This window comes from Dreissena polymorpha, chromosome 9 (assembly GCF_020536995.1).
Source record: "Dreissena polymorpha isolate Duluth1 chromosome 9, UMN_Dpol_1.0, whole genome shotgun sequence".
Taxonomy (NCBI): Eukaryota; Metazoa; Mollusca; class Bivalvia; order Myida; family Dreissenidae; genus Dreissena; species Dreissena polymorpha.
The window spans coordinates 61,102,507-61,127,968 of NC_068363.1; the positions used below are offsets into that span (position 1 = coordinate 61,102,507).

The 25,462-nt window shown below is 36.3% G+C and overlaps 1 protein-coding gene across 11 annotated transcripts in view; it reads left to right on the plus strand.

Annotated features, from left to right (window-relative positions):
- The window catches only part of LOC127846427 (GATOR complex protein WDR59-like), a 69,950-nt gene that overhangs the window by 900 nt on the left and 43,588 nt on the right, over positions 1 to 25,462 (plus strand). For 7 of the 11 annotated variants that reach the window (XM_052377663.1, XM_052377653.1, XM_052377652.1 and 4 more), the window contains exons 2-16: positions 693 to 742; positions 3,769 to 3,904; positions 5,374 to 5,459; positions 5,881 to 5,999; positions 7,326 to 7,414; positions 9,216 to 9,332; positions 11,453 to 11,530; positions 12,086 to 12,245; positions 15,074 to 15,153; positions 18,476 to 18,670; positions 19,399 to 19,563; positions 20,214 to 20,309; positions 21,395 to 21,542; positions 24,096 to 24,156; positions 24,836 to 24,980. In XM_052377663.1, the coding sequence (XP_052233623.1) occupies positions 693 to 742; positions 3,769 to 3,904; positions 5,374 to 5,459; positions 5,881 to 5,999; positions 7,326 to 7,414; positions 9,216 to 9,332; positions 11,453 to 11,530; positions 12,086 to 12,245; positions 15,074 to 15,153; positions 18,476 to 18,670; positions 19,399 to 19,563; positions 20,214 to 20,309; positions 21,395 to 21,542; positions 24,096 to 24,156; positions 24,836 to 24,980 (1,725 nt within the window). The other 4 variants (XM_052377662.1, XM_052377661.1, XM_052377659.1 and 1 more) reach the window with 4 other exon arrangements.

Below are 25,462 nucleotides of genomic sequence, written 5' to 3' on the forward strand. Positions count from 1 at the left end.
AATTTATATAGACATAAATGTCATACAATTGGCTTAGTTTGTGTGGTAGGTTCCTGTCGAGTCTTGTGTTCTTTTTGAGTAGTGGTTATAGAGATCGCTTGAAATCACGTGATATAGCATTCCCAAATGGTGCTGTCGTTACGGAAACAAGTTTTTACCAGGTCACCATAGTTTTGCGGATCAAAAATGTGACAAAAGCATGTCAATATTGTAACAATAGAATTATTATCAAATATTTCCTCTTATAAATTGTTCATATAATGTTCCTTAGTACAACAAAATTGTTTATTTATGAGTATTTTCCATGCAACATCGTCTGTTGACATTTTTTCACCAAAAAATAATCTCTACAATGTCAGTTTTTATAAGGCTATTTATAGTATGCAAATCTTGAAATTGGAATAGCCAATCAGAATATACGGCTCAATAAGAACCTATTTTCAAGATTGCTGTTTGACACTATTGACGCAAGTGATTATTTATGATTATTACAGAAGATTAACATTTGGGACAAAAAGCAACAAATATGAAGACCAAAGGTTAATAATTATGTTTATAATGATTCATAGTCATATATTTGTGATGTAACAACTTTATGAAAATTAAACATGACTCCACAAGCATATAGCATACACTTAATTTGCATTTACGCCAACTGTTATTTATTTAAATGTTGTTTATTATTATTTCAGGCAACATGTATGGGTTTAGACTGCTTGGGAAAATGGGCAGTTCTTCCTGGGTAATAACATTATTTTAAACAAAAAGAAAAAGATAATTTTCACAGTTTTTTTGCTTGTTTGAAATCAACTCCTGAAAGAGAATTCGGCTTGGCCAAGATAAACACTACCCAGTTCTTGCATGATGGTTAGAATTTCAACTCTTTTTTTTTATGTACGAAATTCTGTTTGATTATAAGAAAGAACACATATATGAAAACCTTGGCCAAAAGGGTATGATAATCATACTGGCATTGGGTCATTTTCATAGCTGATGTGTCTGGATAGCAACTTTGCATGGCATAGACTGTTGAAGACCAACAGATTCTACATATTGAGTGTGTCAACAAAAGATGAGAATGCTGTTGGCATTAAGTTGGAAACAGTAATTTACTTTTAAAGCGCGTGACACTGAGGTATTATGTAAGGTATTGTTTTTAGCTAATCTATTTTTTGAAAAAAAAAAAGAGCTATTGTCATCACCTTGGCGTCGGCGTCGGCGTCTGGTTAAGTTTTGCGTTTAGGTCCACTTTTCTCAGAAAGTATCAATGCTATTGCATTCAAACTTGGTACACTTACTTACTATCATTAGGGGACTGGGCAGGCAAAGTTAGATAACTCTGGCGTGCATTTTGACAGAATTATGTGCCCTTTTTATACTTAGAAAATTGAAAATTTTGGTTAAGTTTTGTGTTTAGGTCCATTTTATTCCTTAAGTATCAAAGCTATTGCTTTCATACTTGCAACACTTACTAACTATCATAAGGGGACTGTGCAGGCAAAGTTATGTAACTCTGACTGGCATTTTGACAGAATTATGTGCCCTTTTTATACTTAGAAAATTGAAAATTTGGTTAAGTTTTGTGTTAAGGTCCACTTTATTCCTACAGTATCAAAGCTATTGCTTTCATACTTGCAACACTTATTAACTATCATAAGGGGACTGTGCAGGCAAAGTGATGTAACTCTGACTGGCATTTGGACGGAATTATGGGCCCTTTATACTTTGAAAATTGAAAATTTGGTTAAGGTTTGTGTTTTGGTCCACTGTACCCCTAAAGTATCATAGATATTGCTTTCATACTTGGAACACTCGCAAACTATCATAAGGGGACAGTAAAAGGACAAGTTGCATAACTCTGGTTGTCATTTTTACAGAATTATGGCCCTTTTTTGACTTAGTAACTTTGAATATATGGTTAAATTTTGTGTTTCGATCCACTTTACTTCTAAAGTATCTGCAAGGCTATTGCTTTCAAACTTCAAATACTTTCATGCTATCATGAGGTTACTGTACCTTGCAAGTTGAATTTTACCTTGATCTTTGAATGACCTTGACTTTCAAGGTCAAATTATTAAATTTTGCTAAAATTGCCATAACTTCTTTATTTATGATTAGATTTGATTGATACTTTGACAAAACAACTCTTACCTGACTCTTACCTGACATACCACAATAGACTCCCCCCCCCCCCCCGGAATCCCCCCCCATTTTTTTTTTTTTTTTAAGATCATCTCACCCCCCCACCCACGAATTTTTTTTTTTTGCAATTTTTTTTCCGCATTTTTGGAAGATAATGTAATAAATGACCCCCACACTATACACCCCTCTTCACTCCACCTCTCCCTCCTTTGTGATTGAAATTGAGAGTCCCTTTACCTTTGAAAAGAAAATAGATGAGCGGTCTGCATCCGCAAGGCGGTGCTCTTGTTATTAGTTACATGTAGCTATTGAATAATATTATTTTGAAAGATGTCCATGTTGACTTTCATCTTTACTTGTTTCGCTATTTGCATGAGCCCTCAACTATCTATGGACAGTACAAAAATAATAAAGTCAGTAGATGGTATTGTTAATGAGAAGTTATACATTGATAATTTTGTTCTTTGTGTACGGGAAGTTAGGCTAGCATCATGTTAAAATAAAGATTGATGAATAATAACCAATAAAGTGATTGGCGTTTAATTTGCATTAATATTCGCTATTTATCTCAGCTATATTCTTAGCGGGAGCTGTAATTTTAGATTTTTCACAGCGAGTGAAGTCGAACTATAGAGTGAATATGAATGCCATATAAACGCTTTTCACTTTCTTGTCGGTATGGCTAGAAAGTGAGCAGCATTTGAACATTTAATGAAAGTAATAAAGGGTATAAAACAGCAAAGAGTATATATATCTGGGCATGAATGTCGCTGTCATGTTTGTCATGTGATTACCCCCTTTGGTAATGTAAACAACAGAATTATTCCATCGTTATAAATGTTTGTTACTCGTTATACATTGTAATTACCCCATTGATTATTATTATTAGTATTACCAAGTAAAAAAAACAGTATTTAATTTTTAATATCTTTAAATTTAATTTTACTTATATATTTTCCCTAATCTTTATTTGGGAATCTGTGGCATAAATAAGATGTAAGTGAACATTTTCCAATATTTCAATTTGTCACTTCTATTGGCAGAGTACCGGTAAAGACATGTTGAAATATATCTGATACAGTGTTGGTGTCATAATGCAAAAATCTTGACTGATAAACTATGACAATGCAAATACATGTATTTTGGAATCAAAACGTGATGTGACACAAATATTTGCAATTAAGATTAAAACTCTGTGGTACTATGCTGTGCTATGGACTTTCACTTTTGTTTATTCTGGTAGTAATACATCATTAATTGTGTATTTGTGATTATGATCAGCCGGCATTATGTAAAATCGTACAATTGAAACTGTTCTGTTAATTATGGATATCCTTTATTTGTAAGCCTTACTTTTACGTGGGACAAACAAGAATAACATTAAAGGGACTAATGCATGTTATTGTGAGATAAAAATCTAACAATTTTGAATTTTAAAAATAGCTGAGTAATGGAAAAAGCTTTGTTATCAAATTAATGTGGATGCATAGTAGAATTTGATTTAAATACTTGTACAATATTAAGCTCATAATGTTTCTAAATAAAGTACATACTGTGAAGCATATTTAATTCCCATATCATTTGGAATATATTTTCCCTATATTTACTTTAACTGATATATTGCAGGCGTCGGGTGCTGGCCCTTGTTGACCTTGATAACCCGGTGGAGAAGGTGCATCGTCTGACACGCCAGAGTAAATATGACATCAGCTGCGTGCAGTGGAACCCACATGCATCCCACGCACATTGGTTCTCGTCTGCAGTAAGTTGAATGAATCTCTATATTGGAAATGTACATTTTTAGTTCAGTTTTCTATGCATGTTCAAAAACAGGTTTCTTAATGACCTTTGCATTTAAATTTCATGGGTGAAAAGAAATATTTCATTGATGAAAATTCAGGAATCACAGGGATGCTTGTTTAATGTAAAATGTTTTTTTTTAAAGACTGTTATTTTGTGTTATTTGAAACACCATAAATCTGTTGAAAGAAATATTCATTTCTTACTCTTGGTAATTTGGTAAAAAACATTTGCACCAAAAGAATGCCAAAACAATTATTTTATCAAGTTATAAAGTAGAAGATTGCATTTTGCTGGCACCTAAAAGCAGGATTCTTCTGTTATTTGAAACCACTGCTTCATGTGTGTTGTAGGGACTGATTGTAACCACTGCTTCATGTGTGTTGTAGGGACTGATTGTAACCACTGCTTCATGTGTGTTGTAGGGACTGATTGTAACCACTGCTTCATGTGTGTTGTAGGGACTGATTTGTAACCACTGCTTCATGTGTGTTGTAGGGACTGATTGTAACCACTGCTTCATGTGTGTTGTAGGGACTGATTGTAACCACTGCTTCATGTGTGTTGTAGGGACTGATTGTAACCACTGCTTCATGTGTGTTGTAGGGACTGATTGTAACCACTGCTTCATGTGTGTTGTAAGGACTGATTGTAACCACTGCTTCATGTGTGTTGTAGGGACTGATTGTAACCACTGCTTCATGTGTGTTGTAGGGACTGATTTGTAACCACTGCTTCATGTGTGTTGTAGGGACTGATTTGTAACTTATTTGAGTGAATCTTCTTGAGACATATGATGATGATATGTACACAAAACAATTGAAAGATGCAACAAATTTACATAGTAAACATATCATTTTGATTTATCTATTCAGTTTTGAGGAAATAAAAATTGTAAAAAATGTTGAGTGTAGTAAGTCATAAACATGCATATGTTGATTGTTGAAGTTACCAATCAATAGACTTTATTGGGAACTGAACTTATCCCTAGGAAGTAGGTATAAACAGCATGGTACTGTTATGAACTTGTGTCACATTAACATTTTCATATAGACAAATTATTTGAAGTCAGTCCAGATTGATTTATGATACATAACCTCATGGAATTTTGGTCATTTTATTTATAACTCATTTTAATAAGCAGAAACAAGTTTTCACTGAGGTCCTAATGAGCATTGTTTTGGGAAAACTTGGCTTAATTCTTGTGAGGAAAGTGTAGTCCCAGAGTAGCCTGTGCTATCAGGGATGACACTTTCCATTTTTATATTTTTTGTTTAAAGGAAGTCTCTTCTTAACTAAAAATCAGTCTTTGCAGAAAGTGTTGTGTCTGATAAGCCTTTGTGGACTGCACATGCTAATCTGAGATGAAACTTTACGCACATGCATTAAGCCCTGATTTCCTAAATGAGGTTTTTTATCTCGTCATTACAGAGTATGCACAAGCTGGAGCTGTACTCCTGGGACAATGCCTCCAGCAAACAGGTCTGCACAATGAAGGCACACACACGCAACATCAGGTACGTGCTGTAGAATCTAAACAATCTAGGCATGTCAACAGATAGTTTTATGTATGGATAGTAGGATATTTGTTTTTGATTCAGATAGGACTATATTTTCCAGATATTTTTATTCCACAAAATAAAATATGAAAATTAATATTACTTGTTCAGTTGGCATACAAATGCCCTATTGTTCTATGCCAATTATCAATGTTTTAAGGAATCAAATATATTAATCATTTGTTAATGGTTAAACAATAAGTCTTAATTTCGACAACTTAAAAGACTTTTCTAATCATTGTGAATCAATATATACATCATATTTTAATTACTTTTCTAACTAGCTTAAAAAACAGTATTGTAATTTTTGTCATTTGTATACAAATAAAATTGCTTCCTTTTGATGTTTGATGAATTAATGAACTGTTGTTCATTATAGTGACATTGACTGGTCGCCCTTTGATGTGAATGTGATAGCCTCGTGTTCTGTTGATGCCTACACCCTACTGTGGGATGTGAGAGAGCCCAAACGGCCCTGTGCTTCCTTTCAGAGTGTCTGTAAGTAAGATTGAACTCAGATCTACTCTAGACAGGGGCATTTGTATCTTGCACAGCCACAATTTTTGTAATTCTGTATTTTTGTGGTCTGTATGAAAGCACAAACTTATGCCAATTTTTTTTAAGCCAGATGCACTTATCTGTAGCCATTTGGCAAATGGCAGATTAGGTCCTGCTAATCATAACCACAACAATTTAAAGTCAATGATAAGTTTACCAAGCTGATTAGTTGGCAAGGAGTGAGGGGGAATATTTTTGATGAAAATTGGCAGATTTGTAATGACTCTCTACAATTATGGTCACAATTTGAGTAGAAATGGAAAAATTAAATCTTAGAAAAAAGCCCTCTGGGTGTTAGTGTTTTATGGCATAAAGGTTCTACCACCATGTGTAAATGTCTAGGTAAACTAAGCATGTACCGATTTAATCTGTCAAAGCAATGATTTTATATGTGAATATAAATTAAAAGCTAACTAATTTGAGATGAATTTTCATATACATTACTTTCGCTTATTCTGATTTTCACGAAATGCTTTTAACATGTTCCATCAAACTTAATTTAAATATATTTGTTCGTTGAGGGATATGTGTGATTGATTGTGAACAGTGCCTGTTAAGCACACATTGGGTAACACAATTTTTTCCTGTTCAAAGAGAATATCTCTGACTTTATGACATCGCATTCATTGTTCACTGGTGTGTTTACTTCCTTAAGTCAGTAAATGTAAACCAGTTTGTTAAGTTGGGCGATTTTTTAACACATTTATCATCAATATTAGCCAGAATTGCTTTTAAAAAGGTTAGTAGTTTCTGTTTATTCTGCATTACAAATATACGAGAAATATTGCGTTAAGGTCGTAACTCCATGAGGTTTAATATTCCAGAAAGTAATGAATTGTAATAAAATGTGTGGATGTTTACCTCAAGAAAATTGCATGTATGTGGCGACTATAATTTTATATGATTTTTGAAAGAAAAAAATCTCAACTTATGTCTTGGCATTTACTTTACATTAAAGTAGTATTTGCATTTAACTGCTTAGTTTGACATTGAAACAACCTGTTAGGGTTAGGTGTATTGGTACAGTCAGAATGAATAATATCAGCTAAATATAATTTATTAGAGATATGAATTTGTCAGTTTAATTTTTTGGCAGTTATTTAGTTGCATTTTGTTGATGATGAAAGTAAGTTTCTTTTGTTTTTACAGTATACATTGTCATAGAATGTGCAAATAATAACCAATATATATATATAAATCCATATGAAAATAATAGCTTTTTTAAGCAGAAAAAAACAAAGATGAAATTTAATTCTTTGTTATAAGGTGGGGCCTCACAGGTGAAATGGAACAAGGTTACAAACAACATGTTTGCCACATCTCACGAAGGCGATGTCAGGATATGGGATCCTAGGGTAGGATAGTTAACTAGTTTGTGCTCATTTTGGCTAAACTGGATTTGTATGAAATATTTCCATCTGTATGATTTAATATGCTGTTGAAATTTTATTTATCCCTTTATGACATGAAATTAAAAATATTATTATCAGATATTCTGTTGCAATCCTACACTAAAACAAGAAACCGTCGGAGACGGGTGATGCTCCCCAAAGGTTTTTTTTTGTCATAATATTGCACTATATATTCAGATATAGGAAACATCTTGAGGGCACAGTAGTTGGGGGGGAAGAATTTTTTTATAGAAAATTTCAAAGGGCTATAACTCTGTGAAAAATCATCCAACCAGAACCCGCTGATAATATGCACATCTTCTCTTGGTAGTGAAGCTTCCCATAAAGTTTCATTGAATTCCGGTCATTAGTTGCTGAGAAATAGCCCGGACAAGAATTGCACTATATGTACAGTTAATGGAAAATTTCAAAGGGCCATAACTCTGTGAAAAATCATCCGACCAGAACCCGCTGATAATATGCACATCTTTTCTTGGTAGGGAAGCTTCCCATAAAGTTTCATTGAATTCGGGTCATTAGTTGCTGAGAAATAGCCCGGACAAGAATTGCACTATATGTACAGTTAATGGAAAATTTCAAAGGGCCATAACTCTGTGAAAAATCATCCGACCAGAACCCGCTGATAATATGCACATCTCATCTTGGTAGTGAAGCTTCCCATAAAGTTTCATTGAATTCCGGTCATTAGTTGCTGAGAAATAGCCCGGACAAGAATTGCACTATATGTACAGTTAATGGAAAATTTCAAAGGACCATAACTCTGTGAAAAATCATCCGACCAGAACCCGCTGATAATATGCACATCTCCTCTTGGTAGTGAAGCTTCCCACAAAGTTTCATTGAATTCCGGTCATTAGTTGCTGAGAAATAGCCCGGACAAGAATTGCACTATATGTACAGTTAATGGAAAATTTCAAAGGACCATAACTCTGTGAAAAATCATCCGACCAGAACCCGCTGATAATATGCACATCTCCTCTTGGTAGTGAAGCTTCCCATAAAGTTTCATTGAATTCCGGTCATTAGTTGCTGAGAAATAGCCCGGACAAGAATTGCACTATATGTACAGTTAATGGAAAATTTCAAAGGACCATAACTCTGTGAAAAATCATCCGACCAGAACCCGCTGATAATATGCACATCTCCTCTTGGTAGTGAAGCTTCCCATAAAGTTTCATTGAATTCCGGTCATTAGTTGCTGAGAAATAGCCCGGACAAGAATTGCACTATAGGTACAGTTAATGGAAAATTTCAAAGGGCCATAACTCTGTGAAAAATCATCCGACCAGAACCCGCTGATAATATGCACATCTCATTTTGGTAGTGAAGCTTCCCATAAAGTTTCATTGAATTCTGGTCATTAGTTGCTGAGAAATAGCGCAGACAAAAATTGTGCACGGACGGACACACAGACGAACGGATGGGCACACGGATGGACAGACAGACGAAACGGCGACTATATGCTCCCCCCAAAATAAACTTTGGGGGAGCATAAAAAGGCATTGATATTATGATATCGAATCACTTAAAAAATAGCTAACAAAAGAGACATACTAGAACCGTGTGCATGTCTTTTGGACTACATTTAGGTTAGGATCATTCTCTACATGTTAAGAACCAATATCATCAAGTCAAGCATGTTAACAGTCAATAATACAATGATTGCATTGAACTATTGTGCACAATTTTCAAAAAATATGTTCCCAAACAATTCTCTTGCATACAACTTTCTTGCTTGTTACAGAAAGGCAACACGCCAGTGCTGTACCACACGGCCCATCTTGCCAAGATTCATGGCCTGGACTGGAGTCCATTCAAGGAAAACTGCTTCACCACTGCAAGTCAAGACGGCTCTGCTAAGGTGAGCCAAACAATGGGTTTAAGATATCATTGTTTAAAGCCAATTTCTAATGTTTTTTAGGCTTATCTTGGGCTTACATGGTCCCAATTACCCCATAGTTTTAGTATATTTGAGGTGATTTCTATGAAAATAGGGCTTAATTCATGTGCGTAATGTGTTCCCGCAATAAACCCACTTTTCCTAGAGTGGTTAATATATGTTTGTAGACTTGGCATCCTATAAAGACTTACTTTTTCATGCTATTATGACTATTGTTTGTGACGTAAATATATAAAAGACAACGTCACCTATATAACCTGTTTATTCTTGCAAGTAAGTGTGTTATGATAGAAAACTTAAATATACAAAAGGAGGAATAATTATAAAAGAAATCTGAATAAAAAATAAAGCAATATGACTAAAGCTGTACATTGACACAAAAACGGATATATATTTGAATCTTTATTTGAATGCTAAATGAGTCGTGTTCTGAGAAAACTGGGCATAATGCATGTGCGTAAAGTGTCGTCCCAGATTAGCCTGTGCAGTCCGCTCAGGCTAATCAGGGACGACAATTTCCGCTTTTATGACATTTTTTGTTTAAATGAAGTCTCTTCTTAGCAAAAATCCAATTTAGGCGGAAAGTGTCGTCCCTGATTAGCCTGTGTGGACTGCACAGGCTAATCTGGGACGACACTTTACGCACATGCATTATGCCCAGTTTTCTCAGCACATGACTTAAATGATAAACAGTTTTCCTAAACTAGCTAATTATTTTCGAAAATTTTAAAGATATACAGAATTGATGAACAAGCATGGGTTTGAATTCATGGCCCATTGAGATTTTTTATGTCCCCCACCACTATAGTGGGGGACATTTTGTTTTTGCCCTGTCTGTTGGTCTGTTGGTTGGTTGGTTTGCGCCAACTTTAACATTTGCAATAACTTTTGCAATATTGAAGATAGCAACTTGATATTTGGCATGCATATGTATCTCATGGAGCTGCACATTTTGAGTGGTGAAAGGTCAATGGGAACCCCTGCGGTGGGCAGGTGTAAGGACTTGCAGCATAAAATGGTTCAAATTTTGAATGGGACAAATTTTGTTCATAATGTTTATTGGCATATAATCTTGGACCATTTAAAACTTGAAACTTGAGCATTTGATTGAACGCCTATTTCTACGTATAAAACATATTCAATGTCGTTGTACAATAAAAAAAAAAACTATTCTCATTCACAAGTCACAAAACGAACCAAGTATCAAACAAGTCTATACAAAACATAAAGTTAAATAACCGGCCAGTTGGCCTGAAGAAATTCTGAAATATGGCCCTTTAATTATAAAAAAAATGGCCAACTAAATCATGTCTGCTCGCTTTCTCAAAACAGTTTAAATCATATCTTATGAAACTTGGTGATAATATTTGAGGGTTTAATATCTCTGGAATTCTAAAAATTTGGCCAAATCAAATATGTCAAACTAAAAAAGTAAAAATTTAATTGACATCAACATTAATGAAAGTGTTTGTTGGCATATAATCGCTACCAAGTTCAATAACCACCCAGTCCATCAAAAGCACTACTGAATTATGGCATTTGCATAATAAAAATGACCAAATGTACATTATTCACACTTCAACTATTTAAATTGTATTCTTATCAATCTTGAACACTATCTTTGTGGGGATATACTCTCTGCCAAGCAATATGAACAGCCATATTGCTGAAGCACTTTTAAATGATGGCCCTTCAAATATCCTAAATTACTGTTGTCAGTGGGCTGATGTATTGTTTGACATGTTGCCATGGTTATGTAAAATCTATTTTAATTGTATATGATGGACAATTTTAACATTCCTTGTAGAACAAATGGTGAACTAAAAAAAATAACAATGTTTTTTGTATAAATTGATTGGTCTCTAAATATTGTTAAAGTAGATAACAATTAATGTCATACATTTAAGATGGACGGAAGCATTCTTTCGTCATGCTTGATTTACTTCAAATGTCAAGTGACAATGCCATAAGGCCCTTTTTGGCATGACATTTTTCATGTGATTTCAAACAATTATAGTGCAAAATTGCCTATACATACATTTATGTTCACATTTTTCAAGTGTTTCATGTTTATTTACCAGTTCTGGGATCATACCAACTTCCGTCAATATAAAGGGATGCTGAAGTCTGGACTGCCAGTGTGGAGGGCAAAGTACACTGTAAGTGGGTGCAGAAACATTGTATCTGGCAAATGGTTAAGAATAAGTTGAGTCCTGTTCTGAGAAAACTGTTGCTTAATGCATGTGCGTAAAGTGTCTTTCCAGATTAGCCTGTGCAGTCCGCACAGGCTAATCAGGCACGACACTTTACGCTTTTATGGTATTTTTAGTTTCAAGGAAGTCCCACCTTACCGAAAATCAAGTTTAGGGGGAAAGTGTCATCCCTGATTAGCCTGTGCAGACTGCACAGGCTAGTCTTGGATGACACTTTACGCACATGCATTTAGCCCAGTTTTCTCAGAACGAGACTCATATTACAGTGGACGACAGTGCCATAATTCAGCCAAAACTGGTCACAGTGAATTACTTTCTTTACTTTCATATACACATGCATTAAGCCCAGTTTTCTCAGAACGAGACTCATATTACAGTGGACAACAGTGCCATAATTCAGCCAAAACTGGTCACAGTGAATTACTTTCTTTACATTCATATACACATGCATTAAGCCCAGTTTTCTCAGAACGCGACTCATTTGTTGTCTTGTTTCTGAAGCCTTTCGGTGACGGTCTGATATCCGTGGTGATGTCTACCCTGTCTCGCGGGGACAACAGCCTGTTCATGTGGAACAACCTGAGCCTGAACGAGCCTGTGCACCAGTTTGTGGGTCACATGGGAACAGTGGTGGAGTACATGTGGAGAAAAAAGAAAGAAGGTGTCTTGTTGTTTAATATGTATTATTATTTTGATTCCCCCACTTTTAGATATTGCTTATATGGCTTAAGTCAAAGTACATGTAAAGATCTGGTCAATAACATTGTAATGCTTTTCAGGATTTCAAAATAAATGAGTACTAATAATTATAATCTAGATACCGGTATTACTTATCAGGAAAAATAACCATGTTGGTCAATGCAAGGTCAAGGTCACAGTGAACAGTTTTGTGCATGTTTCTTATATGTTAATATTGAAACTATGCGTTCCCATCCAGCACATAACTACGTCTTGCAACATGTTTTTTTTAAATAAATTGTCACAAATTATCTTCATTAAGTTTGCTTGCTGCATGCAATGACCAATCTTCATGAAGCTTTCTCAGAACAATCCTAATTTGGCCCAGTTTGAAAATGGTTTTTGTGGGTAGTTTGATTACTTTATCCTAAGCATCATTCTTTTTTTATGTCCCCCACTATAGTAGTGGGGGACATATTGTATTTGCCCTGTCTGTTGGTCCGTTGGTCTGTTGGTTGGTTGGTTTGCGCCAACTTTAACATTTTGCAATAACTTTTGCAATATTGAAGATAGCAACTTGATATTTGGCATGCATGTGTATCTCGTGGAGCTGCACATTTTGAGTGGTGGAAGGTCAAGGTCAAGGTCATCCTTCAAGGTCAGAGGTCAAATATATGTGTCCCAAATCTCTTATTTTATCAATACTTTTGCAATATTGAAGATAGCAACTTGATATTTGGCATGCATGTGTATCTCATGGAGCTGCACATTTTGAGTGGTGAAAGGTCAAGGTCATCCTTCAAGGTCAGAGGTCAAATATATGTGGCCCAAATCGCTTATTTTATGAATGCTTTTGCAATATTGAAGATAGCAACTTGATATTTGTCATGCATGTGTATCTCGTGGAGCTGCACATTTTGAGTGGTGAAAGGTCAAGGTCATCCTTCAAGGTCAAATATATGGGTCAAAATTGCGCATGTAATGTCACTTCTGCAATATTGAAGCTAGTAATTTTATATTTGAAATGCGTATGTATCTCAAGGAGCTGCACATTTTGAGTGGTGAAGGGTCAAGGTCATCCTACAAGGTCAAGCATCATATAGGGGGACATTGTGTTTCACAAACACATCTTGTTATCTGCATATTTCCAAATAATCTTCAATCACTTATCTTAATTTGTACAGTTTTTCTACATGAGGAAAAATACTTCTAGACTTTTATTGTTAACCAGGTTTTCCGAAGGAAAAAACTGGTTATTAGATTGGCGAATGTCGGCGGGCAGGTTTCTGGCGGAACAAGCTTGTCCGGGCCAAGCTTGTCCGGGCCATAACTTTGTTCTTCATTTTGAGATTTTAAAATCATTTGGCACATTTGTTCACCATCATTAGACGGTGTGTCGTGCGAAAGAATTACGTCGATATCTCCAAGGTCAAAGTCACACTTTGAGTTCAAAAGTCAAAAATGGCATAAATGAGCTTGTCCGGGCTATAATTATGTAATTCTTTGTGAGATTTTAAAATCATTTGGCACATTTGTTCACCATCATTGGACGGTGTGTCGCACGAAAGAATTACGTCAATATCTCCAAGGTCAAGGTCGCCACGACTAAAAATAGGTTTATTTTGAAACAAAGGGGATTAATTATGAACAATCAGTTCAGTTTGAGTTGTCTCCCTTTATCAGACTTTTTTTTCAAATTGAAAACCTGGTTTTGTGACAATTTTGTCCCTTGTTTTAATATTTAAAATGTAAAACTACAAGCCATTTTGTTTGCTCATTCTTCATTTAACTTATTCAATTTTTTTTTTTAATGCCTTGGCCCAGGTCAAATGTTAAAGTCATGTGGGGTAAAAGAACGATATCACAAAACCAAATATATCACCTTTATTACCAAACATGACATCATTTAGTTTCTTCTGTGTCTCAAGTGAGCGCCGCAGTGTTTTTTCTTTGCAATTTTAATAAAACAATATGGGAGAGTTTGTAGGCATAAATATAGGGAGTTCTTTCTTTTTTTAAACAGTAACAGAAAAAAATTGTGGTTCTTTTTATGCTCCCTGAAATATTTTTGGTGGAGCATATAGTTGCCAGTTTGAAGTTCCTTCCTTTCTTCCATCACACTTTTTTGACAGTTTCTCATAGCACCTTCATTTCTTTACCGATCTCTTTCATATTTGGCATGTAGGTACCTTGCATGGACCTCTACCTTTTGATGAAGTTTGAGGTCACTGGGGTCTAGGTCAAGGTCACCAAGGCTAATAATAGATTTTTCCGTCACACTTTTTTGACAGTTTCTCACAGCACCTTCAATACTTAACCGATCTCTTTCATATTTGGCATGTACGTACCTTGCATGGACCTCTACATTTTGATGAAGTTTGAGGTCACTGGGGTCAAGGTCAAGGTCACCGAGGTTAATAATAGATTTTGTCACACTTTTGACAGTTTCTCATAGCACCTTCAATACTTTACCGATCTCTTTCATATTTGGCATGTACGTACCTTGCATGGACCTCTACCTTTTGATGAGGTTTGAGGTCACTGGGGTCAAGGTCACAGAAACTAATAATAGATTTTCCGTCACGCTTTTTAAAAGGTTTCTCATAGGGCCTTCACTACTTTACTGATCTCTTACATATTTGCCGTGTAGGTACCTTGCATGGACCTCTAACTTTTCATGTGGTTTGAGGTCACTGGGGTCAATGTCACCGAGGCTAATAATAATTTTTTTTAGGTTGTTATTAACACATAGATTGACAAAGCGCATCATCAGGGAGCATCCGTCAGTTTCACTGCTATTCTTGTTTCCAGATGAAAAGGACTATCAGCTTGTCAGCTGGTCTAGGGATCAGAATCTGAAAATCTGGAAAGTGGATTCCCAACTGCAACGGGTGAGTGTGTGAGGTTGATGGGAGCCTCGTTCTTGTAAATAAAGTGTTGTACCAGATAAGTCTGTGTAGTCCACACAGGCTAATGAAGGATTACACTTTCTGCTTTATCTTTTCATCCCCCGCCATAGGCGGAGGGATATTATTTGTGCGTTGTCCGTCCGTCTTTCCGTCCGTCCCGCCGTCACTTTTGTGTCCGGAGCCATATCTTGGAAGTGCTTTGGCGGATTGCATTGAAACTTGGTATGAGTATATATATGGATAAGAGGATGATGCACGGTGGCGTTGTACACCATCTGTTAATAACTGAGTTATGGCCCTTTGTATTTTGAAAAAATGCTTTTTTGTGTCTGGAGCCAAATCTTGGAAATGCTTTGGCGAATTTCATTGAAACTTGGTATGAGTATATATATATGGATAAGAGGATGATGCACGCCAAATGGCATTGTACACCATTGGATAATAACAGAGTTATGGCCCTTTGTATCTTGAAAAATGCTTTTTTTGTGTGTCTGGAGCCATATCTTGGAAGTGCTTTGACGGATTTCATTGAAACTTTGTATGAGTATATATATGGATAGAGGATGATGCCCGTTGGACTTGTCCATCAGTCCAGAAAACTTGTGTGTCCAGAAGTATATTGGCGGGGGATATCAATTCAATGAATTTGCTTGTTTTATTAAATCTCTTACCTACTATAAATGAAAAAACCATTTAGGTGGAAAGTGTAGTCCTATATTAGCCTGTCCAAATTCCACAGGCTTATCTGGGATGTCACTACACACATGCATTAAGCCCTGTTTTTAGCTCACCTGAGCACATCGTGCTCATGGTGAGCTTTTGTGATCGCTTTTTGTCCGTCGTCCGTTGTGCGTTGTGCGGCGTCAACATTTGCCTTGTTAACTCTCTAGAGGCCACATTTATTGTCCAATCTTCATGAAATTTGGTCAGAAGATTGGTTTTAATGATATCTTGAATGAGTTTAAAAATGGTTACGTTTGCTTGAAAAACATGGCTGCCAAGGGGCGGGGCATTTTTCCTTATACGGCTATATATGGCTATAGTAAAATCTTGTTAACACTCTAGAGGCCACATTTATTGTCTGATCTTCATAAAACTTGGTCAGAAGATTCATCCTAATAATATCTTATATGAGTTCAAAAATGATGCCGGTTGGTTGAAAAACATGGCCGCCAGGGGGCGGGGAATTTTTCCTTATATGGCTATAGTTAAACCTTGTTAACACTCTAGAGGCCACATTTATTTACCGATCTTCGTGAAACTTGGTCAGAAGATTTGTCCCAATAATATCTTGTTATTTTAGGTGAGCGCCGTTGGGCCTTTCAGGCTCTCTTGTTCCAGAGCGAGGCTCATGTTAAATTAACTTAAATGAAGAAAATAAAGACATGAAATGACTACGGTAGAGGGTTTGGCAAACAAGCATAGCAAAATATGTGGTTTCAAATACATGGGTGGCATCATGCAAAATGGCTCTTATTCCATATGTGGCTATCATTTGCAAACTCTGGTCTTTAGTTACACTATCAACAATTTATTCAACCAGGATTTCATGATATCAATTGCGAATAGGGTATCTCTGGTTCTCATGACCAGACTGTACAGCTCTGCTGCACACATATGGCATAAGACCTTCTTTCACACATTGCTGCTCATTTAAAATGCTAATTTCTACCTCTTTGAAAAATCATATGTACAAACCTGTATATTTATTTATAATTGTAATTGATATTATATAAAAATTGAGATTTATTTAAAATAAAATGATTTTAAAGAATTTAGTTGCACACACTTTTCAAATTGAAAAATTCACATATAACACTTTATTAAACCTTGAACAAATTAGTAGGTAGTATTCAATTAATTTATACATAACATATGCCTTTTGACATGTAGATGATTCCACTATTTATGATGCCTTATGATTTTTATATACATTGCAAATTTCGAATTCTACAAAAACAATATTTGTAATGGGTACTCCTTCCTCAATGTAACTTGATTGATGTATGGGTAGTAATATATTTAATTATTGTATTATCTACAGTTTATTGCAAAAAAAGAGAAATGTTAGAAAAATAGGTCTGCAAAGGTGCATTTGTAAATCATTCAATGATGAGGAAAAGGCGAATATGACACAGATTCCTGGCAGGGTTGTTGGAGATCACATGACATGGTCCTATGGTCACATGACCTTGCTGGTAGAGTCGAGTGTGATTGCATATCTTTCAGTCTGAGATGATTTACACGCAATCCGACAAAGGTAGAGAAGATTTGAGGGGCCCGTTGGGGAAATCAGTATTGTCAAGTTTCCAGAGGCTTATCATGAACAACTAATTTTCTGCTTTTATGGACGTTTGCGTTTGAATCTCTTACTAACAAATATCCAGTCTAGGCAGAAAGGTTTCTGATTAGCCTATGCTAATCTCGCGTGATACTTAACGCACATGCATAAAGCCTTGTGTTCACAAAGACAGGCTCATTTCCATTGAAGTAGTTTGTCAAGTCAACTCAAAATAGCGTGCAACTGAAAGTCATTATCTCAATGTTGTCGGCAGCCTCTAAGCTTACTAAGAGAGATCAAAAGTTCAAAATATCTAAGCGTAATTTTTTTTTACATATTTGAACTTATGCAGTTATTGTTCTCTGCCAATTTGTTATTGTGATGTTGATAGAATAGAAAACATTGACAATTCAGATCTAGCAATTATATAACACTGGTTAAATAATCGATGAATTTAATTAGTAGTTGTGTTTTAAATCAATTGGACAACTTATCAATTTACTAAGATCTAAATGAAAACTGATTTTGAACAAACACTAGCCATATAAAGATTGATGCATTATAAAATTCCAGCTAAATTGTCAGTATTTCTATTATTACTTGAAAACATAATTATATGAGTTGCCCTCTTAGAAAACAGGGTTAATGCATGTGCTTAAAGTGTCGTCCCCGATTAGCCTGTGTAGTCTACACAGGGTGATCAGGGGTGATCAGGGGCGACCCTTTCTGCTTAAAATGGATTTTTGTTAAGAAGGTACCTTTAAACTAAAATTACAATTCAATGGGAAAGTGTTGTCCCTGACTATCCTGTGTGGGCTGCAGAGGCAAATCTGGTGCATGATGCGGCATCTCATCTGGGTCTACACTGTTTGCTTAAAGGAATATCTGTAATAAATGTTCTAATTATAGAAATAAATATACTAGACATCCCTAATTTTGGAAATAACTTGATCCAATTTAGAAGGATGGGAGAGTCCAATAGGCTTAATTGGGTTTATTGAAAACAATACGGTGTGTTTTCAGCTGTGTGGTCATGAGGTACTGGACTGTGTTGATGAGACGTTGCTAGAGTCCACGGACTCCACGAGGGAGGTGCTCCAGTCCATGTCAGCGCCCGAGGTTACCATGGGAACCAGTCAGTCAGAGCGTCAGACCATGACCCTCATGCAGGAGTTCTCCCTTGTCAACAAGTTCATCCCTAATGTCACAATTAATGTGGTAGGGACACATTTTATGGGAAATTATTATTAAATCCCCATTACAAAGTAATGCTGCCCTGGCTATATCATTGCGTAAATAGATATTTTTACAAGGTAAAAAGGAACACTGGATAAGATAGGATCAAGTATTTATTTCTCATTTCAGTGTAAGAGAGCCTGGATTGTTTATAATTTTTAGAGATTTAAAGATTAGAAAAACATCTGCCTATCAGAAAGAGGGATACACTTCTACATGTTTTTTTATGCCCCCGGATCGAAAGATCGTGGGTATATTGTTTTTGGCCTGTCTGTCTGTCATTGTGTCAGTCAGTCAATCAGCCAGTCAGTCAGTCAGTCAGTCAGTCAGTCAGTCAGTCAGTCAGTCAGTCAGTCAGTCAGTCAGTCAGTCAGTCAGTCAGTCAGTCAGTCAGTCAGTCAGTCAGTCAGTTGGTCATTCACTGTGTGTGCCCAAAAACTTTAGCCTTGGTCATAACTTTTGCAATATTGAAGATAGCAACTTGATATTTAGCATGCACGTGTATCTTATGGAGCTGCACATTTTGAGTGGTGAAAGGTCAAGGTCAAGGTCATCCTTCAAAGTCAAATATATGGCTTCAAAGCGCAGTAGGGGCATTGTGTTTCACAAACACAGCTCTTGTGTTTTTACATAAAACAGATTAGCATCAGCTTCAATTAAAAGATTTGTATGAAGATTTCCTTGCGTTACTTTTCATTCGTGTTTTATAGCTGGACAGTGCCAATCGCTACTGCAGTATGTCCATCAACTCTGGGAAGCACGCTATCTGTGTGACCGTGACCTTCCCCGAAGAGTACCCAAACAATGCCCCACCCAATTTTGATTTGACCTCCTCTACAGGCCTACCCCCTGCTTTGATAAAGAAACTTTTGAGGGTAGGTGTAAAGCATCTTCAATGTTTGTCATTCATGGAGTGGTTTGGAAACATGTTTGTACTATTGATATGGATAGGTAAATATTCATTTTGTATTCATTTTTGCCATTAATTGTAGGAATTTACCTTTATATTTAATGGCTGTAAACAGAAAAACTATCAGTAACTTGACACAAGAAAATATTATTGACCATGGTTTCAGTACATTATGAGACACATTGGGTCATGATCAGTATTAACACCTTGTAGCATGTCACTGGACAATGCAATAGGCAGACAATATAAAAACCTTTTAATAACCAGTATGTTACAGCCATATTTCATACTTCTCAGGTGATGATAGAGATGATGAACTGGGCTCTGGGACAATGAGGCTTTATGCATGTGCATGAAGTGGTGCCCCTGATAAGCCTGTGCAATCTGCACAGGCTTATCAGGGATGATATGTTTTGGCTATACTGCATTGTTGTTTAGAAGAGACTAACTTCAAACAAAAATTCCATAAAAAGTGGAAAGTGTTGTCCCTGATTAGCCTGTGCAGACTGTGCAGGCAAATATGGGATGACACTTGACACAAATGCATTAAGCCATGTTTTACCACATAATATCAATAACATTCAATAACCAGTATGTTACAACCATATTTCTCAGGTTATGAATGAGACTATTCAGAAAAGCGTGAAAAAGAACCTGAACTGTCTGGAGCCATGTATTCGTCAAGTGGCCAGCGCCTTTGACAGCATGAACGTATGTATAGATAGCTAGCACATCATAGTAGTAAAATTGAAATTTCTGTTAATTAGTCATTTATATTTATTGTTGCTTGTATACAGTTGGATATGGCTGTCATAATGGTGGTTTGGTTTTGTGTGTGCGTACCTGTGTGTGTGTGTCTTGGCGGTAACTTAATAATTTTGTGTGATTGTTTTAAATAATAACTTGCCGCGGCTGTTTGTCTTGCACATAATAGGGGAAGGTTACTTTCAAGATGGAAATAATAAATTCTGGGAATTATATAGCTTCTACCAACTGTAAAATTAAAATATTTAAAGCATTAGCTCAAAGGTAAAGGTCTCAGTCAAACGTTAAATGTCTTGGGTATAACACAGCTTGTCTGGACTGCAACTTCATCATTCAGCATATAATTATTTAATAAATTGCTACACATTTTCTCCATCTAATTATGGCCTATGGCGTGTAAGAACCTTGTCCCTTGCACTAGCTCTAAATGAAATTTGTATCATTCAATTGTATAAGAACTTGTGAAATATGTTCACCATTGGAGATTTTTGTCATGTTTAGGAAGAATTTTTAGGTCTGCTGTTTTCGGAGAAAACCCGAGGTATTGTCATAGCCAGCTCGTTGTCCGGTATCTGTCCTCCGGCGTCTGGCGTCCGCCGTGCTAAAACCTTAACATTGGCTCTAAAATCAAAGTGCCTCCACCTACAACTTTCAACTTCATATGTAGATGCACCTTGATAAGTTCTACATGCCACAACCATGTTTGGGTCACAAGGTCAAAGGTCAAGGTCACTGACCTCTAAAAACAATTTTAAAAAAAATTGACAAGCTTTCATTTATTCAAAACAGCACCTCCAGCTGAGCGTTGGCACCCTTTACGCAGTGCTCTTGTTATATGTTTATCAATTTTGATTGAAATCTCTCTTTGTTGTATGACCGACTTGACTAAGCTTGGCAAAACTTATACACTGTGCATTGACTGTCAGGGTCTCTCCAAAGTGAGCTAGTAAGCCCCCCCCCCCCCAAAAAACAATTTTATCGCATTTTATTTTCCTCCCCTTGAATATTTAAAACTCCTGAATACTCTTCAGTTGGAGGAGAGGAAGACTCCAGATACAGACCCCTTCCCAGTGACAGGTGGCTTCCACGCGCCCTTCATTCATCCACTGCCCTTCTCTGGATACCAAGACAACTCAATACCATTTCCAAGAACTTGTGGTGCACAATTCAACTCTGTGGGTGAGCAGTGTATAGAGACCTCATATTGACATATTTTGACATTTGAGTCGAGAAAACTGGGCATAATGCATGTGCGTAAAGTGTCGTCCCAGATTAGCCTGTGCAGTCCGCACAGGCTAATCAGGGACGACACTTTCCACCTTAATTGGATTTTTCTAAAAAGAGACTTTGTTTAAATGAAAAATGTCAAAAAAGCGGAAAGTGTCGTCCCTGATTAGCCTTTGTGGATTGCACAGGCTTTTCTGGGACGTCACTTTACGCACTTGCATTATGCCCAGTTTTCTCAGAACAAGACTCATTTATACACTATTTCTGACATTAGTTGCCCCAGCTAAGTCACATTTGATTTTGTCATATACATGTTTCATTATTAATATTTATGGGTCAACCTAATTGCAACGATTCTTTATTTCTTACCAATACATTGAAAGTCTGCTTTACCAAACACCAACCAGACTGGTTGTATGAACACTTATGGGACCAAATGTCCTTTTTTAAGGGAGTTCTGGTATACTGTAAAATACAGTAAAGCATATGTTTATCATGTCATACAAATTTATTCAGACATGGTATTATATTTGTTTTAACCTAATTATTTACTAGAAATGGCGGCAGAGGCCGACGCGTATCCCCACGCCGCATGTTTTACCCAGGGGCGCCCCAGGGTTGGTAATGGGGCCATGCATAGTTGAGATTGACCGTATTGTCATAAGAGAAGTTCAGTATCAATAAGAAGTGAATCTGTGTAGAAATGAATTAGTTAAGTAAAAGGCAATTTTGTGTGGGTGTGGCCTATGTGGGCGGGGTGCCCCTGGGTTGTTAATGGGGCTATGCATAGTTGAGATTGACCGTATTGTCATTAGAATAGTTCAGTATCAATTAGAAGTGAATCGGTGTAGAAATGAAGAAATTATAGCAAAAGGCAATTTTGGGTGGGTGTGGCCTATTTGGGCAGGGCGCCCCAGGGTTGGTAATGGGGCCATGCATAGTTGAGATTGACTATATTGTCATAAGAGAAGTTCAGAATCAATAAGAAGTGAATCGGTGTAGAAATGAATTAGTTAAGTAAAAGGCAATTTTGTGTGGGTGTGGCCTATGTGGGTAGGGCGATTCAGGGTTGGTATTGGGGCCATGCATAGTTGAGATTGACTGTATTGTCATGCATAGTTGAGATTGACCGTATTGTCATAAGAGAATTTCAGTATCAATTTGAAGTGAATCGGTGTAGAAATTATGAATTATAGTAAAAGGCAATTTTGGGTGGGTGTGGTCTATGTGGTCGGGGCACCCTAGGGTTGGTAACGGGGCCATGCATAGTTGAGATTGACCATATTGTCATAAGAGATGTTCAGTATCAATTTGAAGTAAATCGGTGCAGAAATGAAGAAGTTAATGTAAAATAGAATAAAAAATGAGTGAAAATCTCTGACCCGGCCCCGCCCCAACCCCCATAACTTTTGACCCAGGGGTCAGATCAAAATTCCAAATAGTGCAAGGTCGCACATATGCTCATAGCTACCATGTGTGTAAGTTTCAAGGTTCTAGTGCTTATAGTGTAGGAGGAGATAGTGGCCAGGACGGACAGACAGACGGACGGACAGACGGACGGCGAAGACAGCCACAATATCCCCAGGCTTTTCAAAAAGCGTGGGGATAACAAAATGTATCGTACAATGTTTAACATTTAGTAATCATGACCAAAAACATTGCAAAGCGGAAAGAATACTATAAACATTCTTTGTCATCTTTACTATAGTTAAATACATGTTGCATATCCGTCTATAAAAGGAAAACCTTTAGTTATTGAATATTAATGTTTCTGAACATTATGTATATGTTTTGTGTTGTTGTTTTTTTGGTAAAAAAAGGCATATCCTGATTGTATAATTATGTATGAAAATTATAAAAGCATAGTGAGAGAAAATGCAAAACCAACATTTAAAAGACACTGTACAGAAAATGCAAAACCAACATTTAAATGACACTGTACAGAAAATGCAAAACCAACATTTAAAAGACACTGTACAGAAAATGCAAAACCAACATTTAAAAGACACTGTACAATCATAAATCTGAATTTACATAATAAATAAATAAGCTAATAATCATGGAGTTTGTTGTTCATAATACTAGTATACCATTTAATCAATTTTAGACTATTTAAGGTATTTTAAGAGATGTAATATGGTGTCTAAGTGTTTCCGCCAATTGTCTGTTCAGGTGTTCACGTGACCTTCTAAGCAAGCTGATGAAAATTGAACTGGTCAACTGAGGGATTTCTCACATTAAATTTATAGGGGAAAGAACTGGACCTGAGCATCTGTTTGGTTTTCAGAGATTTCGGTTTTACTAGCATGTAAAATCCAGTCTACCATTGTTAAATTAGACCAGTTTGTTTTAGAAAACTGATCATAAACTCTGAAATGTCAAGCTTGTTGTCTTCCAATAACTCTTGACAGGATTCATACCATACTGTTCAATTTTAGTCTGTGTTACCTTCTTCAGGTTTTCCTGTGTAGCCTTCTGTGTTTTTACTTGCGTAACCTCTTTCAGGTTTGCTGATATGCTTTAGGCGGTCAAAGGAAGCCATTATTGGTGAAGAAAAAACTCCAAAGTAAGTAAGGTGGCATAAATTTTTAATGAGTGGTTAGTTTAATATAATGTGAAATTCTGTTTGTTGTCCATTATATTTTAAGACCAATATACAGTTTACAGTTTTTAACCAGGTTTTCCGAAGGAAAAAACTGGTTATTAGATTGGCGAATATGGGCGGGCTGGCGGAACAAGCTTGTCCGGGCCATAACTATGTCGTTCATTGTCAGATTTTAAAATCATTTGGCACATTTGTTCACCATCATTGGACGGTGTGTCGCGCAAAATTATTACGTCGATATCTCCAAGGTCAAGGTCACACTTTGAGTTCAAAGGTCAAAAATGGCCATAAATGAGCTTGTCATGGCCATAACTATGTCATTCATTGTGAGATTTTAAAATCATTTGGCACATTTGTTCACCATCATGGGACGGTGTGTCGCACAAAAGAATCACGTCAATATCTCCAATGTTAAGGTCGCCACGACTAAAAATATTTATTTTTTCTAAAACAAACTTACAAAGGGGGTTAATTTTGTTTGTTCATTTCAAAAGTTCAGTTTGAGTTTTCTCCCTTTATCAGATATTTTTTTCACAATGAAAACCTGGTTTTGTGACAATTTTGTCCCTTGTTCATCAATACCTTGAGTTATAGGTTCAAAATTGCTGACAAAACACGGTGTCTTTGTTAATTTTCTAAGGGCCCTGTCCGAGTTGGCTGTAATTTCATCAACCAATAGAGTTCGGAGTGCAACAAGCAGCGCTAGTTATGCATTGTATTCGAGAAGTCCACCCACCCCAAAATCTGAAATAGGATCTGTGGGTCAGTGGTACATCCAAAACAAGGTACAGTGTGTACATATTTTGTATAAATAAACAAAGAGGTTTGTGAGTGTAAAATTTTATAGGGTATCATTGACAGCAGCTTCAACAAATTGTGACCATTGTTCTGGGACAAATGCATCCAGTGCATAAGTGTTGTCCCAGATTAGCCTTTATCATTCCCACAGGCTTATCAGTGACAACACTTTTTGTTTCTATGAAATTTTACATTTGAATGAAGTCTCTTCTAAAGGAGAAAATGGTCTAGGCAGAAAGTCTCTTCCCTGATTAGCCTGTGTGGACTGTTAAGGCTTATTTAGGACAACACTTTACTCACATAGTACTTTAAGCCCATGTTTTTCCTAGAATGTGTTTCTAATACAAGAATGTTTTGTGTGAAATTTATGGGATATCATGGGCAGTAGCTTTAACAATAATATTTTGCAAGTCATTGTCAAATACCACTTATACTGACCTTCTATGAAGAGAAAAAATTGTACCATTGG